Below are 24,043 nucleotides of genomic sequence, written 5' to 3' on the forward strand. Positions count from 1 at the left end.
GGGTCTATATGACAAATTGATGTGAAGATTGATGACTTTTGCCACAAAACTCAAGTTTTTTTAAAGTAAAATTTAGATGAAAAAGGCAAAAGGACTAGATACTAAATAGTTCAGAATATGTATGGTGTGGTTCATCAAGCTCAATCCCAAAAATAAAGTTTCCATTATACAGGGGTCATCGGATTATTTTAATCATATCAAACCAAATAAAAAAATCCAATTTTTAAATTATATATTTTATTAAAAAAAAACCCAATTTTTAATATGATAAATTTTTTTATAAATGTTTATTTTACTGGAATGAAAAAAGAAAAAGAAAAAGGAAAAAGTGATTCCTTGCCATATATGTGTATATATTTAACCATCTATCACACTCCAAGTATCGAAATCAAAGCTAGCAAGATGCTTTATAATTTCTTCTTTTTCTATAACTTTAGTTCTTTTACAATTATAAACATTAACAGTTTCTATATTCTACAGTTTCCCAGATATCTTTGATTGTAACAACTTGTTTTCCAAAAGAAAGGTAACAAAAACTCTCTCTGATCTCTCTACTACATAAATTTTATATAGTTTTTGGGCAAAAAATGTTTTATATTATGTTATATAAGTAATTGACATTTTGTATATGTATAGCAGGGACCATACTATATAATAATATATGGCATCAAATGTTTCCACCAACATGAACATGACTACCCCTGAAGTAGTTCTTAAACCAAACAACTACCTTGATTGGAGCATAACACTAAAAGCTTATCTAGAGGCTCAAGGTGTTTGGGATGTGGTTGATGAATCAGAACCGTCTAATCAACCAGAAGAAAATCAAGATCATCAAGATAATGATCATGAAATTGTAGTCAATAATAGTAATGGCCATGATTGGAGGAAGAAGAATGCCATGGCTTTATATGCAATCCGAATCTCTTGTAGTGAAGAATCATTGTCCTTGATTAGAGACATTACATCACCTAAAATTGCTTGGGACACTTTGGCAGAAAGCTACAATAATAGGCCAACACAATATTCAGAAGCTGATGATGATAAAACACACTTACAAATGTCAGCATTTACCCAACAAGCTCCACTGACTCCTAATATTGAATCTTCAACTATAACAGGTTTTTCTTTTATCCAATTCAGATATATAAGTGAGCTTTTGTTTGTATGTACTAAAATTTACATATATATATATATTAATGTTTTAGTAGGGTTAAAGTTGTGATATTCTACAAAAATATAAATTATATTATTTTGTACTTATAAATAGTATTATTTATTAAATATTCTTTTTTATACAAATAGTTTTTATCTCACTATAAGAGTTAAGTAACATGAAATACATGTTTGATTAGTTTTAGTTATAAAATTTATTAATTATTTTTGTTATATTTTTATGATTGTAATATAATTTTTTTTAAAATAAACAATAGTATATATAAAAGAATAACATAATAAATATATTGAAAGAAAAATTAAACCATAATATTGTCTATGCTTTTTTTTAAAATAATAGTGATATGATAATATTTTATATCACAAACTACTCTATTAAAGGTACAAAACATTTATAATGATTAGAGTTGGATCTTGTTTATTCTTGATAAAGGAGAAATGTTATTCTAATTTCTAATATGGTTACACTTACACAGTCATTCTGCTAATTGTATACACATGATACATATATATAATGTATTTGTAATGAATGTTGTTATTTAATATAAATATATATTTACATATAAGTTAGCTTAAGTAATAAAAAAATTAATATGTTTTCTTTTTAAACATAAATGCCAAAATTTTCAATAAAAATTAAGATTATGTCTTATATATTATTATAATAATTATATTTATATCATTTGAATTTATATTAATATAATTACAAAAATATGTAATTTTGTATTAAATATTTTTATAATATTTAAATTCATATTAATTTAATTATTAAATATTTAACGTACCAAAATTATATGAAAATTAAGATTATGCATTATATATTATTATGATAATAATACTTTATAATATTTGAATTTATATTAAAATAATTATTTTATATTTAGTCTTCTATTATATATTATTATAATAATTATATTTCATAATATTTAAATTTATATTAGTATGATTATTAAAAATCTAATTTTGTATTAAATATAATTATAATAATGATATTTTACAATATTTAAATTTGTATTAATATAGTTACTAAATATTTATTCTACTATTTTTTGAATTAGTTTTAAATTTATATTTCATTAAATATTCATAATATTGTGTTAAAGTAAACAAAAACAATAATTGAAACTATGAAAAACTTTTAAATATATACATTTTAGTTTTTATATAAAAGAGATTTATTTTTATATTTATCTTCTTTTTTTATTTGTTATAAATATACATTATGTTACACCCAGATTTCGAGCCATGATAGTTGTGACCTCGAAAGCTGGATTCATAATGAATGAACTCGTAAAGTCAGGAATATGTCTGAAATCTAAGCATCGAGCCTGCGAAGTGGAGACGACTTCGAAGATGATAGCCTCGAAATCCTCACAAGCTCGAAAGATAGACCACGAAGTACATCTGTTCTCGGGATGGCCTCGGATCAGGGCTCCGAGCCTAACGCGCGTATGAGCTCGAAGTCATGTGGCCTCGGGAAGATGCTATAGCTCGAAAGTCAATAAGAAACCTGGGTGAATAGGGCCTTGGTGATATAGGATAATAACTTTGAATATCCTAATGAGTCATTTATAAAAGACGCGGTCTACATTGATTACTATAAATCCCCTATAATCAAGGGATATTATTTATTCAGTTATACGCCCCCTGATCTTCAGGGGACGTTTCCTTGTATATCATATTGCAGGCATTTAATGCCATTTAATTTATTTGCATATACAGAATAACTTCCCGAAATATGTGGGATAGTATTCTGAAATCTTCTCTATAAATAGAGAGGTCATGCACCATTGTAAAGGACCGAATTTTTGTGATCTTGAGAGAAAACTCTGGAGAATTCATCTTTGAAGAATTTTCAGAGATCATCTTAAGTTTAATAACAAAGACTCGTGGACTAGGCAGATTTAACTGCTGAACCACGTAAAAAATCTCGCTTGTATTATCATATTTCATTTGGCCATAACTGATTATTGTTTTCGTGCTCTTCTTTCACTGTTGACGAAAGACGGCGTCAACAGTTTGTTGCTTTCATTGAGAGCCTTAAGCATTCAGTCCCTGAATAAGTCATGGCCACTAATAATCAGAATGCTCCTGAAGAGAATTACCCAAGACGTCCCGGGAAACAGCCGATGGAAAACCCAGATGTTGAGGAAAGAAGCGGATCCTCCCGCTCCACCACGAGATGAGGATATGTATTACAATCCTGAATGATATGTTCCCATTGTGAAACTTGAGAACCGGCAGCTGAAACAGCAGTTGGCAGAGGCCAACAAGCGAAATGAGGAGTTAGCTAGGATAGCCGCAGAGGCGCAGGTGGCTCAGCCCCCGCCTCCGCGTGAATACCAAGCTCCTTCTCCTAGGGACGTGCATGTTCCTCCCCACAGGCTCCGGGGGCGTCCGCGAAAGAATGCTGCCCCAAGAAGACCGTCACAACCTCTGGCACCAGCAGAGCCATCTACTCCCCCTAGGCCCCAGAGAAGTACTCAGGCTAGGGTCCCGGTTAATCCACATGTGGAAGTACCTGCGGGAACTGAGAACAACCAAGCCCTTGCAGAGGCTCGGACTCAAGTTCCTGGGAGCGCACCTAATGCAACCAACCCATCTCGGGCAAACTCTGGACTGTCTAGGCCGTGAAATGGGTGGCAGCCACCGTCAACCATACGATTCCCTCCATCACTTATAAGATATCCTTCACCCCCTCGCAGGAATGCTCAACCAGTTTCGAGATCAGGATGAAAGGCATGCGGAGAGGAGACAAGGAAACAGAGGAACTTTTCAGGAGCGGAGAGGTGCCCTATCTGAAAGGAGTCAAATATCTCGGTCTCGCACGGTGTAAACGAGGTGACATGGAAAAGACCCATCTCGAAATAACCATGCAATAAGTTTTACTAGTGACGACTCTGGAGATACCAGATCGGTCAGCAAGCATGATCGAGGTCGTAAGAATACTGGAAGCCGCAGGAATCGCTCCGACCTGCGAGAACACCTGAATCAAAGTCGGGGTAACGATAACCCGATAAACCCGGACCTGAGAGATCGCTTGAATAGGCGTCAAGACCCCCTACGGAGGCGCGAGCCTGGAATTGTGATCGGTGACAACCGATTCCAGATAGTACCCCTCGCGGACCCGGTCCAGGAAAGAATTGAACAGTTGGAAAAAGCTTTTAGGCTTTTGAAAAGCGAGCAAGGTCGGGATCGATATGAAGATTCTGACGAGGAGCTTGAGCCGTTTGCTCCCCATATTTCTAACACTCCATTTCCCCAAGGATTTCGGATCCCTCACGTCCCAACGTTTGAGGGGAAGTTCGACCCATGTAGCCATCTAAGTTCGTTCAACACCATAATGAGAGCAAGCAACGTGGGTTACGAGCTCAAATGCATGTTATTTTCAGCATCTTTAACAGGACCAGCCAAAAGCTGGTTCGAAAAATATAAAAGACACTCAATAACTTCATGGGAGCAGCTGTCTAGAGACTTCAAGAAGCAGTTTAGAGCCATGACGGGGGTTAGGCCTGAGGCGTCAACCCTGACTAACGTTCGGCAGCAGCCAGGAGAAACATTGAAAAGTTACCTTACGAGGTTCAATTTGGAAGTCGCCCGAGCTCGGGATGTGGATGACAGCGGTCACCTAATGGCTGTCGAAGCTGGAGTTATGCCAGGGAATGCTCTCTGGGACGACATGCAGAGAAAACCTGTGAGGTCCATAACCGAGTTTATCAAGCGGGCACAGAGGTTTGTCAATGTAGAGGAGGCGAGGTCGACACTTAATATGACTTCCCAGCCCGCGACTACAATGATAAACATAAACTCTGCCCCAACCTCGGCGGACCCACCAGCTCCAACGCCTGCTGCGGAGAACCCTTCCAAGAGAAAAAAGAACGAAGGGAGTAACCCCAAGGCCGAAGGAGGAAAGAAAAAGAAAGGGGAGAGATATTTATCCGTGTACAGAGTGTACACCGAGCTCAACGAGTCTCGAGAGAACATATACCTGGCTAATGAAAACCAGGTCCCCTTTAGGCGTCCGGACCCGATGAGAAATCAAAAGTCCAAGAGGGACTCCAGAAAGTATTGCCAATTTCACAGAGACACCGGGCATACTACCGATGAATGTCGACAGCTGAAAGACGAGATCGAAGGATTGATCTCCAGAGGTTACTTCAGACAATATGTCAAGAACCAGAGTACTAATTAGGCGAACGCGAGCCAGAAAGCAGCCGTGCCGCAACCCACGTAAAACAATAATTCTCGAGCTCGGGAAGAAGATAGGCCCCCGCCGATAGATGGAGAGGATGTAATAACCATCTCGAGAGGGCCTCATCCCGCAGGAATGGGCAGAAATGCCCAAAAGAGATACGTTAACGAGCTGAAGACTGGGGACGGGTCTCCCTATGAACCCGAACCTAGAGCTCCAAAAAGTCAGAGGATTGAATCCCAACCAATAACCTTCACTGAGGAAGACGCGTCCCATGTCCAGTTTCCTCACCATGATCCGCTGGTCATCACTCTCCAGCTGGCAAATAAAAGGGTCCACCGAGTTCTCATAGACAATGGGAGCTCAGTTAACATTCTCTACAAAACAACCCTAAAAAAGATGGGACTCTCCCTTCGCGACCTGAAAGCGTGTGCAACTACTTTATACGGCTTTTCAGGAGAAGGGACCGCCTGCATGGGATCCATCGAGCTCCCCGTAACCTTGGGAGACTACCCAGTCTCGGCAACCAAGATGATGGAGTTCGTGGTAGTAGATCTACCTTCAGCCTACAATGTGCTGCTCGGGAGACCTGCCTTGGTTGGGCTGGGGGCAGTCTCATCAGTAAGGCATCTGGCCCTTAAGTTCCCGACCCCTAGTGGCGTCGGAACATTAAAGGGAGATCAATTAGCTGGGAGGGAATGCTACAACATTTCCTTGAGAGGAAAGAAACAGACGAGCGCACAAGCACTCGTCATTATTCAAAGTAAAGACGGGACAGTCTTAGAAATCGATGAAGAGATCGATCCAAGGGTTGAGGAGAAAGCTGACCTCGAACCCTTAGAAGAGCTCAAAGAAATTCAGCTCGAGGAAACCGATCCCTCGAAAAAGGTGAAGGTTGGAAAACACCTCTAGGATGAGACAAAATAGCAACTAATTTGCTTTTTAAAGAAGAACCAGGATGTCTTCGCATGGTCACATTCGGACATGGTGGGAATAAGTCCGAATATAGCAAGCCACGTGATAAATATAGACAAAAGCTTTCCTCCGAAGCAACAAAAGCGAAGACAGCTGGATGACGACAGAAAGAGGGCAATGAAGGAGGAGGTTGACAGGTTAAAGGCAAACCGATTCATTAGGGATGCCTTTGACCCTGATTGGATAGCCAATCCGGTGTTGATCCCAAAACCCAATGGGACGTGGCGGACCTGTATTGACTATTCAGACCTCAACAAAGCTTGCCCGAAAGATTGTTTCCCATTACCAAGGATTGACCAGCTCGTGGATGCCACAGCGGGGCATGGCTTGATGTCGTTCATGGATGCCTATTCTGGATATAACCAGATTCCCATGCATGCCCCCGACCAGGAACATACGAGCTTCATAACGGACAAGGGGCTATACTGCTATAATGTCATGCCATTCGGGCTCAAAAATGCTGGGGCCACATACCAGCGGCTCGTGAACATGATGTTTTCAGAACAGATAGGCAACAACATGGAAGTTTATGTTGACGACATGCTTGTCAAGTCTCAACTTAACAATAACCATGTTGATGACCTCGAAGAGTGCTTTGGCATGCTCCGAAAGTATAACATGAAACTGAATCCTCAGAATTGCACTTTCGGAGTATCTTCAGGAAAATTCTTGGGCTTTATCGTGAACGCTCGTGGAATAGAAGCCAACCGCGACAAGATCCAGGCCCTGATTGACATGCCCTCACCTCGAAGACACAAGGATGTACAAAGTTTAACCGGCAGGATGGCGGCCCTAAGTAGGTTCATTTCAAAATCTACGGACTGTTGTCTCCCGTTTTTCAACCTTTTGAGGGGAGGTAAGAAATTTGAATGGACAGAGGAGTGTGAGTTGGCATTCCAGGAGCTTAAAAAGCACCTCGCCGAAACCCCCATCTTATCAAAACCCGAAACGGGAGAAGTACTGTACCTATACCTTTCCACCACCGAACACGCAATAAGTGCAGTGCTCGTTCGAGAAGAAGGGAAGGTACAGAGACCCATTTATTACATCAGTAAAAGGTTACTGGGGACAGAGTCAAGGTACCCCTTGATGGAGAAGCTGGCTCTCAGTTTAATTCATTCATCTCGTAAACTTCGCCCCTACTTTCAAGCGCATTCCATCCATGTGTTGATTGATCAACCACTTAGGCAAGTCTTGTCTAAACCGGAGGCTTCAGGTCGACTTCTTAAATGGGCGGTTGAGCTCGGGCAGTTCGAGATCACCTACCACCCGAGGACGACCATTAGGGCACAGGCATTGGCGGACTTTATAGTAGAATGTATTGGCATGACCAGCGATGAAGTTATAACCCCGGCCCACGAGCTGTGGAAACTTTACGTCGATGGTTCATCCAATGAAAATGGATCGGGGGCAGGAATCATTTTGATTACCCCCGCAGGAAGAGCAGATTTCATTCTGCCTTAAGATTTAACTTCAAAGCGTCGAACAATGAGGCCGAATACGAGGCTTTACTGGCGGGGCTTCGTATAGCCAAGGAGCTCAAAGCTAAAGCAATACATTGCTACAGCGACTCCCAGCTCGTGGTTAATCAAATCTTGGGAGAATACCAGGCTCGTGGCACGAAAATGGCAGCTTATTTGGAGAAGGCAAAATCCACATTGGAGCGTTTCGAATTTTATGCAATCGAACAGGTTCCCTGAGAGCGAAACTCAAATGCAGATGCCTTAGCTCGGCTCGCCACCTCCCCTGAAAATGAAGAACTGAACGTTGTGCCCATAGAACATCTCTCGGCTCCTAGCATCAACGAGCCGGAGGAGGAAGACGTGTGTATGATTGAATTCGAGCCTACCTGGATGACCCCGATAGTTGAATACCTCGAGACCGGAGCCCTTCCAAAAGATCGGAACCAGGCTCGAAAGTTAATGTATCAACTTCCCCGTTACACCATTTTAGACGGAAGGTTGTACAGAAGGGGGTATTCCATGCCATTACTTCGGTGCGTAACTCCACCCAAAGCTAAGAAGATCATTGAAGAAATTCATGAAGGATTCTGCGGAGATCACACCGGGGGGCATAGCCTATCCAAGAAAATCATACGCCAAGGATATTTCTGGCCTACCATTAAAACGGATTCTTTCGAGTACGTGAAGAAATGCGACAAATGCCAGAGATTCGCCATGATTCCTCGAGCTCCACCATCCAAGCTTACCATGTTGACTTCCCCATGGCCGTTCGCAGTATGGGGAATCGACCTCATAGGCTCTCTCCCAACTGGCAAGGGCGGTGTAAAATATGTTGTCGTCGCTGTGGACTACTTCACGAAGTGGACGGAGGCTGAACCATTGGCAACAATAACTTCCAAAAAGGTCCTTGACTTCGTGGTAAAAAACATCGTTGCCGATATGGGATGCCGAGGAAGATAGTATCCGACAACGGAACCCAGTTCGATTGCGACTTGTTTACCAACTTTGGTGAAAAGAACGGAATAATAAAGAGTTGTTCGTCAGTAGCTCATCCTCAGGCGAATGGCCAGGTCGAGGCTGTAAACAAAACTCTCAAGAGTTCACTAAAGAAAAAGTTGGAGGAAGCAAAGGGACGATGGTCCAAAGAATTGTCCCAAGTCCTATGGGGATATAGGACCACAGCTCGAACATCGACGGGGCATACCCCGTTCTCTCTAGCGTATGGTTGCAAGGCAATGTTTCCTATCGAGGTCGAAATTCCAACAATCCGAACTCACATTTACGACCAAAACTCAAACCACACTCAGCTCGAAGAAACCTTAGACTTGATTGAAGAAAAAAGAAACGAGGCTCAGCTGAGGAACGCTCCCTACCAGCAACGAGCTACCAGGTATTTCAACAAGAGGGTTCGAGATCGAAAGTTCGGTGTGGGAGATCTGGTGTTGAGACGCGTATTTTTGGCAACACGAGATCCATCAGGTGGTGTGCTCGGGCCAAATTGGGAAGGACCATACCAGATAGAGTCAGTCATCCGGCCCGGTGTTTACAAGCTAGCGAGAATGGATGGGAGCCTGGTACCGCGAGCATGGAATGGCGATCACCTTAGACCTTACTACCAATAGTATAGGAAAAGTATTGCCTGTAACCATGATTTTCTATCTGTATTAATTTGTCTGCTTTTAAATTCTATCAAATAAAGATCCATTTCGTTCAACATGTTATGTCTCTTTTTATTTTTGCAATCTCTCTTAATTTAATAACCTATGGTCAAACTCATAGGATATTAAGGGGGCATCATTGGTATATATACCATTAGCTTAAAAAATAAAATAACATGCACGAAATACATACAAGTGTTTGGATACAACCAGATGCGTGAGCTTAGATAGTTTGGACGTAACCAAATTATCAAAAACATACAAGCGTTTGGATATAACCAGATGCGCGAGCTTAGATAGTTTGGACGTAACCAAATTATCAAAAGGTAAAAACGTTTGGATATAACCAAATGTGCAAACTAGGTTAAAAATGTAAGTGTGGATTACAAACCAAACACGAACTTAATAGGTTTGGAGCAAACCAGCTAAAACTAATCGACGATAAGTGGGAACCTAAACCTACTTCGAGATAAGTCGAGATCGAGGCTGGAATATCTTAAAGGAAAACAGTTTCGAACTCTTAACCTCGGAGAGATAACCGAGGACAAGAAAAAGTAACTAAGCAATAAGATATAACTAAACCATTCGCATTACATACCATACAAGTGCTTTCGGGTTCATGGTTAAATTAATATCCGACCTTGATAAATAACGAGATCGGAAGCGGATAATTCGAGCAAATGATGCACGAATGCGTTGGGTTTCGAGCCTAAAATCCAAACTATGTATGAATAAATAAACATAAACAATTCATTAATATAAATATGCAAAATATTTCGAACCAAGAAATGTAAAGCATATGTATCAATATAAAAAGAAATTGTATCAGCCCTACGGGCATAAATTAAAACAATTACAAAAATAAGGGGACACAGCCCCATGATAAGATTTCCCCGAGATCAGATTCAAGAAGGAGGAGTCTCCTTGGCCTTCTCAGCATTGGACCCCTCAGGACGAATAGCATGACTATCCTCCTGAGCACCTTCAGAGGCGGCCTCCCGAGCAGCCTCTTCCGCCTCGAGCTGAGCATTCCACTTATCCAGAAGCTTCGCCTCATGAGGACCTAAGAAACTGGTATCGAGGTCTTCGTTGTTGGCCCACATTCTGTACATGGCTGAATCAACCGCCTGGTCCTTCTTCTCTTTATACTCAGCAAGGAGGCGAGCCTTTTCACCCTCAATTATATCAAAGGTAGCGGCCTAGTCTTCTTCGAGCTTTTTGTTAGCCTCTTGGAGCCGAGCGTTCTCCTTCTCAAGCTCCGCAAGCCTGGCATTCTCTTTCTCGAGCTCCGCGAGCCTAGTATTCAGCTTCTCAAGCTCGGACGCTTTAACCCTAAGCTCCTCGGCTCCTGCCTCAAGCTTTTCATTTGCTGCCTTCAGGTCGTCACTCGCTTTGAGTTGAAGATCCTTCGCCTCCTGAGCATAAGACTTGCTTGAATGGATCTCGTTGCTCAACCTATAGTTGAGCTGGGCAGTAAAGGCAAGAGACTGACAAAATAAAAAATCGTCATTAACGCTAGGACTGTGTAAATATAACTAAGAAGTAGAAGAAAACTTACCGCGGCAGCGAGCTCGATACTCTTCTCATAGAGGGCAGTGCAGTCTTGGGAATTGTTCAAGTATTGCCATTGAGGAGCTTCGAGACTGCTGAAGCTCTGGTCGATTCGGGACATAACATCTGAACACAGCATAGACCCATGGGGTCCAGCTGCGTTGTCAATTACATACTCCTCGACGTGAGTAGAAAGTAATAGCTTGTGAGCTCGAGAAGCAGAAGGCTTTCTGGGAGGTGGACCAAGTGATGGTTGGACCACTACAGGAAGTTGGGGCTCGGCCATAATGGAGGCACCGACCTGCGAAGTCGACGCCACGGTGGGAGCACCAACCTGCAAAGTCGGCGTCGCGACGGAGCTCGTAACAAGCGGAGCCGGGGGAGGAGGAGTTTTCTCGGACCTCCTGGGGACCTTGGTGGGCCGGTCAGCCTTTCGCGACCCCGCCCTGGGACGCTTGCTCCTCTTGGCACCGCCACTCTCGATGATGTTGTCAAGGTCGAAATCCATCTTGCCTGCACAATCACGCCACAATGTGAATCATAACAAAAACAGGGAATAGTATATAAAGTGATTCAGCATCGCATAGATATACAAAGTAATGATGGAAGAAACCTAACTGGAACTCTCCCTCGAGCTCGAGCTCGGAGACCATGAAATTCCCCCATCTTCAGAAGAGGCGGGGAGAGTACCTTCCCTATAGGTAGACGTCAACCTCGAAAGGTCCCTATAGTCATTGGTCCCATATTGGACGGCTATCCCATCCCACTCCTCGTTCAGACTATACATGGTGTCATACTTCCCGAGCCAACTATCAAACCTATGAACTCGGTCGTCTACCCAAATCCATATATAGAAGTGGTCCCTATCATTTGGGCACAACACTAACCTATCGGGTTGGTGCTTTAATAAGGTGGGGGACCACATTCTCAAGCTAAGGATGACTTTACCTTGATCATCCGAGTCTGAGCTTGAGGCTTCATCATTAGCCTCGTTCCCCGATGGCGGGCTTCTTCGGCGAGTTAGGGGTGGAGGCCTCACCTCTCTCCTTGGAGGGAGGATGCCTATGGGCAAAGGCACCTGCTCCCAACAATCATATTTTTTATTGGACCAGTCCGAGGTGGACTGGCCATCTCCCAAAAGCCCGCAAGCTCGGAGCTTACCCTCATGTAAAAGGTATGAGAAAGACCTCCTGCCGTAAGGGAGTTGGAGCAGAGTCTCTCTATGCTCCTTCATTGCGTCGCGGGAGTAGGACGGTGAAAATTGGCTGAAAAATAAGACACATTTCAACTAAGTACGGACCTACAAATAAAAGCCCGAGTACAGAGGTAAAGAAGGTTGGAGTACTTACGAATCCGTCTGAATGAGTAGCATTGAGACGGGGACAAGCCATCTGTTTAGAAGAAGGCTTTTTAAAGTCAGGTGGATGATTAGGAAGATCCTCAAACACTTTTTTCTCTTTGGGGTAGCTCGAAAGATAGTAAAAGTCGTCTCCTCCCCGACCTCGGGAGGGGTTGCTTTTCAGACAGAAGAGGTATAAAATCTCCTGTGGTGAAGGTCCTTCCCACTCCAGCTCGTGGTATAGCGACCTCAGGGCAGACAGAACCCTGTAAGAATTGGTATTGAGCTGGAATGGAGCCAACCCAACAAAATCCGTGAAGTCCTTGAAGAAAGACTTCAAAGGCAGTAGCGCTCCTGCCTTCATGTGTTCCTGACTCCATGCCGCGTACCTCAGCCTGTTGTCAGGGTTTCCAGTCCCTGGAGCGTAGCAGCTTCGTTCGCTAGGGGTCGAAGCTCGACATCTCAAGGAGCTTGACAACCTGAGACCATGGTAGGCCAGGATATCAGTTACGTGATTTATCGAGGTAACTGAGCTCCAGTAGTGCTCGACCTCAAAGAATTCCCTCCTCGGTTGCGAGGTAGAAGGCTCCCCCATGAGTGAAAATTGGAGCTCTCCCGGACTGTACGCAACGGTCACCTTTAACCTAGGGTCGAGGGGAATCGGCCTGGGCCCTGAATTGAATTCTGGATAAAGAGTCTCCCGAAGGGTTCTCCTCTTCCTCTCTATAACCTTGTCAATTTGGTGGCGATAATGAGCTCGAATCTCCTCCTGTTCGCGCGCGAGATCGTACTCGCGAATCAAACGTTGATTCCGAGCAAACAGCGACTCTGGGCTCGGGGTTTTTGGCGAGTAAGGGATTGCCAGCAACAACCCCCACCGTCTTTCTAGATTCTGTGACATCTAGCGAGAAAGAAAAAATGGTGAGGGCCATGCATGCAAGAGTTCAAGAATTGCGAGCTTGACAAGACAAGATCAGAGCTTAAGAACGAAACGAGCTCGATACTAAGACCCTTATTAAAGAGTCGGAACGTGTATTCCACGAGAAAAAGAAGGAGAGTGGACAAATTTTTTTTGAAAATCCCGAAAATCAGGGGAAAAAGGGTGGCGGTTATTCAGAAAAGGTAATCTTGGGTATAGTGCGTTCTTTAAAACCAAGGTTTTATACTCGATATCTTGGTGTGCAAGATATGTCTTTTGAAAGTTTGAAACCCAGAAAAAAAGAGACCTTGTTCTACACCAAAACTGGATTTGAAACCAAAGATTTAAACCTAGTATGGAAACGTAAACGTGAAAGTCTATCGGTCAAAAAATTCCTAGCGTATCATACTAAGAAAATATATCAGCACATTCCCAGAAATAACAAGAACAATATGGACGGAAACTGGCATAGAGGAAAATAAAAAGACAATCGGACACTTACACAATGATGGCGATTGTAGAGAAATCGTCGATTGAAGGAGAGGCTACAGATATGAGCTCACGGTCTCGAACAAATTGGCGGTCCTCTGTTTCTTCGGCTGAGAAAACATGCACAAGCAAGAAGTTCTCAGGGATAGTTTCTGGTTTTGCTCTTTTCTTTCTTCTGATGAGCGAAAAATAAAAGGAAGACGATGAGTGGGGTCTTATATATAGATGGGAAAAGGGGATTAATCTGAGCCATTGAACAAAGCCCTTGCAAAATCCAACAGATAGGGATTAATGATATGATGGTACCAGAAAGGTGGCAGACGAACGATCGTGGGAAGATTTCCAAGGTACTCGAGTACCCTGAATGGGCAATACCCACTGACACGTGTCCATTTTCAAGTATGTGACGGTGCGGTTCCCGAAGAAAGTAGTTCAAAAGTTTCCTTCTCATAGGATTCGAACAAATACTTTTGAGGGGGCAAAATGTTACACCCAGATTTCGAGCCATGATAGTTGTGACCTCGAAAGCTGGATTCATAATGAATGAACTCGTAAAGTCAGGAATATGTCCGAAATCTAAGCATTGAGCCTGCGAAGTGGAGACGACTTCGAAGATGATAGCCTCGAAATCCTCACAAGCTTGAAAGATAGACCCCGAAGTACATCTGTTCTCGGGATGGCCTCGGATCAGGGCTCCGAGCCTAACGCGCGTATGAGCTCGAAGTCATGTGGCCTCGGGAAGATGCTATAGCTCGAAAGTCAATAAGAAACCTGGGTGAATAGGGCCTTGGTGATATAGGATAATAACTTTGAATATCCTAATGAGTCATCTATAAAAGACGCGGTCTACATTGATTACTATAAATCCCCTATAATCAAGGGATATTATTTATTCAGATATACGCCCCCTGATCTTCAGGGGACGTTTCCTTGTATATCAGATTGCAGGCATTTAATGCCATTTAATTTATTTTCATATACAGAATAACTTCCTGAAATATGTGGGATAGTATTCTGAAATCTTCTCTATAAATAGAGAGGTCATGCACCATTGTAAAGGACTGAATTTTTGTGATCTTGAGAGAAAACTCTGGAGAATTCATCTTTGAAGAATTTTCAGAGATCATCTTAAGTTTAATAACAAAGACTCGTGGACTAGGCAGATTTAACTGCTGAACCACGTAAAAAATCTCGCTTGTATTATCATATTTCATTTGGCCATAACTGATTATTGTTTTCGTGCTCTTCTTTCACTGTTGACGAAAAACGGCGTCAACACATTAGTAACTATAGTATGATATTAGACTACTCACTCTAATATAATATTATTTAACATTATATTAATAAATTTATTTTTTAATTAAAATAATAGCTACCCTTTAATAATTTTTCAATAAAAAAAATTAAATAATCAAATTTTTAATTGCATACACCATACATGTACAAAAAACTCATATTTATAGAAGAGTTTACGTAGAAGACAAAAATTCTTTAGTATTGAGAAATACGAGCTAGGCTAAGAGAATGGTAATCACTAATTATGTATAAAATACGGATATGGTATAGTTAACTATACAATATCCTCTTTCTATATATATTGTATTGAGTTAGGATAGATCACCCCAGCATCTAACCACTTCAAGATCTCCTTCCTTACCACCTCTTTCATTGCTGGATTCAATCGACGTTGTGCTTCAATAATGGGCTTACTGTCATCTTCCATCAAGATCTTGTGCATAACTGTGGATGGACTTATTCCTTGAATATCTGCCAACGTCCATCCAATTGCCAACTTATGGGTTCTCAACACCCTTAATAATTTTTCCCCAGCAACGGCGCCAAAAACTTGTTGCGAATTTTTACTACTACGCAAGTATACGCAATCGAATAAACAAGTAATAGTAGTGGAAATATATTATCGTTCCTTCAGGGAATTGATCTAATAATTACCAATAGCAAACTTTTATTTCTATTTGACTAATGAAATTTTAATGACAATTAACAATGAACAATAAACTAAGAAAGCACAATTTAATTAACGAAATTTAATATAAGCGAGAAATTTAATATAAGCGAAAGATTAAAGTATTCTAATTTCATCAACCTTCAATTCTATTCAATCAATAATACAACTAATTTGTTTCTTTGATCTATGGTTATAGCAAGTTTACTATTGACAATTCTATTCTTTCTCAAGATATAAAATATTCAGTTTACCTGTGAATTTTCTACATGTCTGTGATAAATTCTACACATAAACCGCATTAAGAACAAAAACCTAATTGCTACACAAACCAATTTGATACTTTCGTTCTAAATTGAAATCTATGTCTATTGTCTAGAGCTATTCTAATTCTCACTTTTCAGATATTGAATTAAAACCAATAATCAAGCAACAGATGGCCAATCAATTACAAGCATTAAACATATGAACAATAGATAACCATAAATTCAAAAATTCATAGAAATTGCATTAAAGACGAATAGAATATCCAGTGACTACATTAAAATACTCTAAATAAAAATTTAGTTCATAATATTAAACTTCATCACACAATCTAAAATTCAAAAGCATAAATAAACACAAACAAAATAAACGTGGATTCTTCTCTGTTTCTTTCCCTCTGCCGTCAGTATGCTTCCCCTTTTCTGTCCCTCTCGATCTTCTTTTTATTCTTTTTACAAAAATCCAAAAACCTACGAATTTCCATAATAATTTCCAAAAATGCTCTTGTGCCGATATATCGCCTAAGACACTGCGATATATCGCCTGTTGAATGTGCTCGATAAAAACGCAAGTTTCTGATGTCGTTTCTGCAAAGCCAAAATTTGAAATTCCTCCTTATGCCGATATATCGCCCAAGGCAGGCGATATATCGCCTGTATCGAATTTCCCAAATGGTCACTAATTTTGACTACTCAAACAAATATTTATCAACATTCTCAAACAAATCAGAATTATTACGACACACTGCACAAGTTCACCAAACAGATTAAATAGAAACTTTCTCTTGAGAAAAACAACCAAATCACTCTGAAAATGTTATAAATAAGAGTATATTTTGTACGCTTATCAATGATATCTTGATTATTGGCAGCTCTATACTTAACCCTTAATTGTGAAGCTAAATCAATTATTTTCCTTGAAAGATATTGGAGCCTTAAGCTACTTTCTTGGTATTGAAGTGAAACAAACAAACCAAGGTATTCTTCTCTCTCAAACAAAGTACCTTACTGACCTTCTTACTCATGCAAAGATGCAGTTTGCAAAGCCTAATTTGACACCAATGAATGGAGGTCTACACCTTTCTGCTTATGGCAGCGATTCGGTTGAAGCTCCTCACTTTTATAGGTTTATTGTGGGTAGTTTGCAGTACTTGACCATCACTCGCCCTGATATTTCATATAGTGTTAACAAAGTCTGCCAATTCATGCATGCTCCTCTTCAATCACATTGGTGTGTTGTTAAACGAATACTTCATTACTTATCAGGCTCTATTGACTATGGTCTTCATCTTCAGCTGTCCAATTCACTTGATCTTGTAGCATTCTGTGAAGCTGATTGGGATGTTGACTCAGATGATTGTCGGTCTACAAGCGGGTTTTGCATATTTTTTCGTCTGAATTTTGTTGCTTGGCAAGCGAAGAAGTTGCAGACTGTCTCTCTGTCATCAATTGAAGCTGAGTATCATAGCTTAGCCATTGTTACTGCTGAACTTACTTGGCTCACATCTTTCCTTGCTGAACTTTATCACACTCTTTCCTCTGTTCCAGTTGTTTGGTGTGACAACCTCAACACTGTGATGTTAGTTGCCAACCTCGTTCTTCATGCCCACATGAAACACATTGAACTTGATTTGTATTTTGTTCGAGAAAAGGTCCAAAATCATACTATTCAAGTTCAACATGTTCCTGCTTATGATCAGTTGGCCGACTGTTTCACCAAGGCTATATCAAACTCAAGATTTCCTCAACTGAGACACAACCTCAAAGTTGAGTCTTTCAACTCTGAGTTTTTTTTTTTTGGGGGGGGGGGGGGTGGTGGGGTTAGGGCTGTTAAGGCAGTTAGTGTAACTGGTCCACCTTAGCTGTAATAGTTTGTTAGCTTAACCTCTCTAGAGTTTGTTACAAGTTGTTAGGCAGTTTGTTATTTGTTCTTCTTCAGCTATAAATAGCTACTTTGTACAGTTTTTCTATTTATCAATACAAAGAATTCTTTAGCTCAATTACTCATAACTAGCTTCCATAACAGACCGCTAATACAAATAGTTAGATAATTTCCTTATATAATATTTGCATAATGCTAAGTTCCATGTAATTTATGTATGTGAGTTAATTAAACTATAATAAGTTTACTATTGTATATATAGAAGTTGATTTGCAGGCCTTCTTTGATTCAACTGAACATGGAAATTTAAAGGTTGTGCAAAATTTTATCAAGTTAAAACCTGAAATAGTGAGAAGAAAAAAATCATATTTGGGAGAGACAGCTCTTCATCTGGCAGCCAAAATTGGACATGTGGATATTGTAGAAGAGTTGGTATCAAACATGAGAGAAGAAGATTTAGAAATACAAGATCAGGATGGATGGACGGCTCTTGCATCAGCTACAATGAATGGAATCACCAAGATTGCTGAGTGCATGATTCAAAAGAACAAGAAGATAGTTATTATGAAGACTCTCATTCAAAACTGTTGGTTTCTTCCTATTGAACTTGCGCTCGATTATAATCACAAACACTTGTCTTGTTATTTGTTTTCTGTCACTCCATTCGATCTGTTATTGCCGGAGAAAGGTCGACATGGGGCTATGGTTGTCACTCGAAGTATAAGTGTGCATTGTTATGGTAAGCAATGTTATGTTGTGGAATATAAGATGGATTGTTTGTCATAATAGCTTCGTTTTGATAACTTTTTCTAAAATGGCATTTTAAACACGTGAGGTTTCTCGACACCTTGTTTGAATTCTTGACGTCCTATGTGGAAGAACATTTTACAAAATAATTATCAAAAGAATATTATTTTAAAAAGTAATATTGTAAATGTTGTCTCTTTCTCTTCAAAATCTTGTGAATTCTTATTCTTTTTCTTGTGTTAAATTTGTTTATGCTATTTTTTACTCAACAGATATTGCCTTGCACGTATTGGAACGTTGTCCACAAGTGGCTATTACTTCGAATAATTGGGGCCAATTTCCCATTCTTGTAGTGACTGAAAATATTGACCCTTCTTCGTTTCGCAGTGGATGTGAGCTCAGATTTTGGCAACAATGGATTTATGACTGTTAGTTACATCAACTCTAACCATTTTTTTTTCTTTCAATTATAAATAAGACCTTATATATACACGTGTTGCATGCAATTTGTTTTTCTTCCATATATATTATAAGCAAAATATATTTTGGCCAGGCCAGGCCTTTGGCACAGGCAGAGCAGGCCTATGCCTAGGGCCCCACATAATGAGGCCCAATTTTTTTTTTGAAAAATATCATTTTATATATATATTTTTTTTAAATAACAAATTTTGTGTAGAGCCCCTACCACTTAGGCTCAGCCGTGATTTTGGCTATAGTTTTCAATATTGGTATGTACATACAAACATAACTATTTCTTCACTAATTTGGATATTTTTTTAAAGAAAGAAAAAAAAAGATTAAGAGCATGAATTTGAAGAATCATACCATATTAAACTACTAACTTGTTATGTTTTTACTTTATAAACAGAGGTATCATTTTGATCGAAGACATCTTATACTCTTTTTTTTTTCTTTAGGTATTCCAATACAGAAAAATGATAGTGCAAACAGTGACACCCGCATAGATGTCAAGAATGCAGAAGATAACCAAAGTAAAATAAGTGACACCAATCTCTCAGGTTGGTAGAAAAATATTTGATGAGGCCAAAAAATCATGCCAATTATTTATGATTAAAAACGTTAGAATGGTATTGATCACACTACAAGAAAAAAATAATTTACCATGTCAAACTAGCGAGATTGAATTTTCTGAAAATCTTTGTAAAAAGTGAAGACAATATTAGTTGGTTAGTTAGTCAGCTAGTTAAACACTGTTTACTTAGTTTGTTAAGTATGTTAAGGGTGTTTAGTTGTACTCTTCTGTTATAACTAACTCATTTGTTGTAATTCATTTTTCTATAAATAAGAGTATTCAGACTAAGCTGATTCTAAGGCTTAAGTCATTTTCTCAAACACTTACATGGTATCACAACCAAAGATCCTCGTTCTTTCTTTTTGATCACATTTCACCTTTTCACTCTTACTTTCTCGGTTCTTGATTTCTTCATCAATGTTGACCTCTAGCTCTGATTATGGTTTCGATGTTCACCCTTCCATACTTGTTGCTGCTTCAACTTTGGCTCCCTCCATTATTACCGATGCTTTTGTTGTCTTAGCTCAAGCCCTCAATCACACTCTGCCTGTCATACTTGACCAGATGAACTTTCTTCTCTGGAAAACTCAAATGTAAAACGTGATTTACGTTGATGGGACGTGCAAGACTCCAACTCAATACATCTCTGGCACTCAGACTCTGACTTCTGAATACATTCAATGGCGTCATGAGGATCGTCTAATTCTTTCTAAGGATTTTTTCTTCTCTAACCCCTAAAATTATGTCTCAGATCGTTGGGAACACTACTTCTGCTACTGCCTGGGGTGCTCTATAATGAGTTTTTGCAAGAGCTTCTAAAGCTCGAATTATGCAGCTTCGATTACAGCTTCAAACTTCCAAGAAGGGAAATTTTTCCATGATGGATTATGTTGTGCGTGTCAAGAGCTATGTGGATTACCTAGCAAAAATTTATGGACATGTTTCTGAACAAGAACACATTCTGTACATTCTTGGAGGTCTTAGTGCTAAGTACAATTTGTTTGTGGTCTCTGTTACTTCTAATTCCAATCGCACATCTCTTGAAGGCGTTGTCAGTCAATCGCACAACAAACCATGGATGAAGGTATGAACAATCAAAAAAATGTTGCCTTTCGTTATCCACATCGGTCCAATAATTGACCTCCACCCCAAAATTCTAGTCGAGACTCATGCCCTTCTAATCACTAAAACCGTGATTCTCGTGCTTCCAACGACACTCGTCTAACAAGTAGTGCTCGGACGTGGAAGATACAATGTCAGTTATGTGGGAGATCTGGCCATGTTGGTTTGCAATGTTACCGAAGGTTTGATCCTTCTTTGCAGTACATACCTTTTACTGGTCCTCAAGCAATGGTTGTTGCCTCACCTTCACCTTAAGAAGATGCTTGGATTCTTGACTCTGGTGCTTCTCATCACCTCACTCTTCATCACAACAATCTTGACAATGCATCTTCATACTTTGGTGAAGATTAGGTAATGGCCATAAACTCCCCATTTCTCCTGTTGGTTCAAGCTCCATTCCATGTTCCAAATGAGTTCTGCATTTAAGTAAAGTCCATCATGTTCCTTCTATTTCTTCCAATTTACTCAGTGTTTCTCGCCTATGTACTGATAATTCTGTTTCTGTTGAATTTTTCTCTGATGTTTTTCATGTTAAGGACCTTATTTCGAAGAATGTTCTTCATCAAGGTCGACTTCATAAGGGTCTCTACTGTTTTCAAGCTCCTTTCGCCATCCCTCACTTCAAAACATGTTTTCTTTCCCATTCGCCTTCATGTTCTGCAGGGTTTACTGATTGTAATAATAGTCAATCAATGTCTTTAGCTTATGTGTGGCATGCCTGATTGGGCCGTGCTCATTTTGATATTGTAAATTCAGTGTTAAAATAATGTAATATTCCTTATAAATGCAACAAAGTTTCAGTTTATACATCTTGCCAATTTGGTAAAAGTCCCAAATTACCTTTTCCACATTCTGATTTTAAAGCTACACAACCTCTTAAGCTGATCTATTCAGATATATAGGGTCCATCCCCTCACTTAGCCGCATATGTCTCTAGATATTTTATCATATTTGTTGATGATTACTCACATTTTTTTTGGTTGTACCCTTATCAAGCTAAGATTGAAGCTCTTACTGTGTTTCATCAGTTTAAAAGTTTGGTGGAAAATCAATTTTCCACTTGCATTAAACACTTCCAGTGTAATGATGGTGGGGAATACAGAAACTACACCAAATATCTTAGCTCTTGTATCTCTCTTATAAAGACATGTCCATATACATCGACTCAGAATGGTCATGTTGAAAGATAACAAAAAAATATAGTTGAGTCTGGTTTGTCAATGTTAGCTCATGCTTGTCTTCCTTTACAGTTTTGGATATTTGCATTTAGAGTTGTTTTTTGCGTTATTAATAGACTACCAACTCCTATACTTGATTCTAAATCTCCCTATGAAGTTCTTTATAATAGAACTCCTGATTACTCTTTATTTCACACTTTGGGTTGTTTGTGCTTTCCTTATCTCAGGCCCAATTACAAGCACAAAATTTAATTTTGCTCATCTAAGTGCATGTTTGTTGGGTATAGCACAATACATAAATGGTACTTCTTGTCTTGTTTCTCATTGTATGTATATCACTAGACATGTTACTTTTATGAGTATAAATTTCCCTATTCTACTCCCAAACCCACGACACCACCCTCCACTCATTCCCTCATTCCAGCCATTATCTTCCATCAAATCCTCCACCAACTAATCACACTCCCATTCTACCTTTATCACCAATAGAGTCCACAAATATGGTTCCTTCTTCTGCATGTCATTTACAAGAATCAACGAATACTCTTAATGAAACTAATTTTGTTACTAACAACTTATCTGAATCTACAACTCCTATTGGTGAGGATACTATCCATACTATTTTGCAGGAACCTACTCTTCCTCGGAATATGCACAGAATGGTCACCAGTTCAAAAAATAGGATTACTAAGACTCGAGCTCTACTTGCTTCTATCAATCTTGACTTCTCTAAGCCTACCACTTACAAGCAAGCTCTTCAAAATGCATCTTGGAAAGTTGCAATGGAAAGTGAACTAGCTGCTCTTCACAAAAATAAGACTTGGTCACTTGTTCCTTCTCCCATTGGTGCGAGTGAATATCAAAGCATTGTAGGCGCCCTGCAATATGCCACCTTGACTAGACCAAAAATTTCATATAAAGTCAATAAAGCTTGTCAATTTTTGCAAGCTCCTATTGATTCTCATTGGTTGGCAGTAAAGAGAAACTTGAGATATTTGAGAGGTGCTCTAACACGTGGTCTAACACTCAAGCCTACCACACTACACTTATTGTATTTTCCTTGGTGATAACCTAGTTTCATGGTCTTCTTCAAAGCAAAAAGTAGTGTCTTGAAGTAGCACTAAGTCCGAAAAGGCCTTAGCTAGTGTGGCTGCTGAACTCGCTTGGTTTCGGTCTTTGTTCAGAGAACTTGCAATCTCTGTTCCTTCTACTCAGTAGTGTGGTGTGACAATATCAGTACAACTCACTTGGTTGTCAATCCTATGTTTCATGCTTGGACGAAACATATAAAGATTGTCTTCCATTTTATTCATGATATAGTCTTAAGAAAAGAACTTGTCGTCAAGTATATTCCTACTGAAGAACAAATTGCAGATATCTTCACCAAACATCTTCCAGCTGCTCGGTTCTTCATTCTGCGAGGCAAACTTACAGTCCTTCTAAGATCGTTTCGTTTAAGGGCGGATGAAGACAGTATTAGTTAGTTGGTCAGTTAAGCATTGTTTACTTAGTTCGTTAAGTCTATTAAGGGTGTTTAATTGTACTCTTCTGTTGTAACTAAGTCATTAGTTGTAATTCGTGTTACTATAAATAAGAGTATTCAGACTAAGTTGATTCTAAGAATTAAGTCATTTTCTCAAACACTTACAAAAAGAGATGATAAAAAAATATAGGCAATTTTCTACGAAGACATTCTTTTTTGGTAAATTTATTGGGAATCATTGTAAAAAGTGTCCCGCCACAATATTGAAGAACAATTAGTCAATTTACCTCTCACTTTTGACAATGTTTTCTTTTACCCCTAGCTAGTTATTTTAATATAAATTTGCTCCCATACTTTAATCCATTATTGATAAAGTTGTTTCATGTTTCTCCTTAGATTTAATTATTTATTTATTTATTATATTCAAATATTATTTATTTTCTTACCCCTAACACATAAGCTATTAAAACAAATATAAAAAATTAATTACGCTAATATTTAACTTATGTTACAATATAAATGAATGAGTACAATTCATTTATAACATGAAACATATTAAATTAATTATAATTTTTTCAATCATCATAAAAGTAAACAATTTACCTCAGAA

At 39.4% G+C, this 24,043-nt stretch overlaps 1 protein-coding gene across 1 annotated transcript; it reads left to right on the forward strand.

The window, feature by feature from the left end:
- Positions 1-412: 412 nt before the first annotated feature.
- Positions 413-19,899, forward strand: LOC133789205 (uncharacterized). The gene is made up of 5 exons (XM_062226970.1): positions 413-526; positions 640-1,121; positions 18,133-18,609; positions 18,890-19,045; positions 19,535-19,899. The coding sequence occupies exons 2-5, from the start codon at positions 662-664 to the stop codon at positions 19,642-19,644; spliced, it is 1,203 nt and encodes a 400-aa protein (XP_062082954.1). The 5' UTR covers positions 413-526; positions 640-661; the 3' UTR covers positions 19,645-19,899.
- Positions 19,900-24,043: the final 4,144 nt, after the last annotated feature.

The sequence above is a fragment of the Humulus lupulus genome, chromosome 7 (genome assembly GCF_963169125.1).
Source record: "Humulus lupulus chromosome 7, drHumLupu1.1, whole genome shotgun sequence".
Classification (NCBI taxonomy): Eukaryota; Viridiplantae; Streptophyta; class Magnoliopsida; order Rosales; family Cannabaceae; genus Humulus; species Humulus lupulus.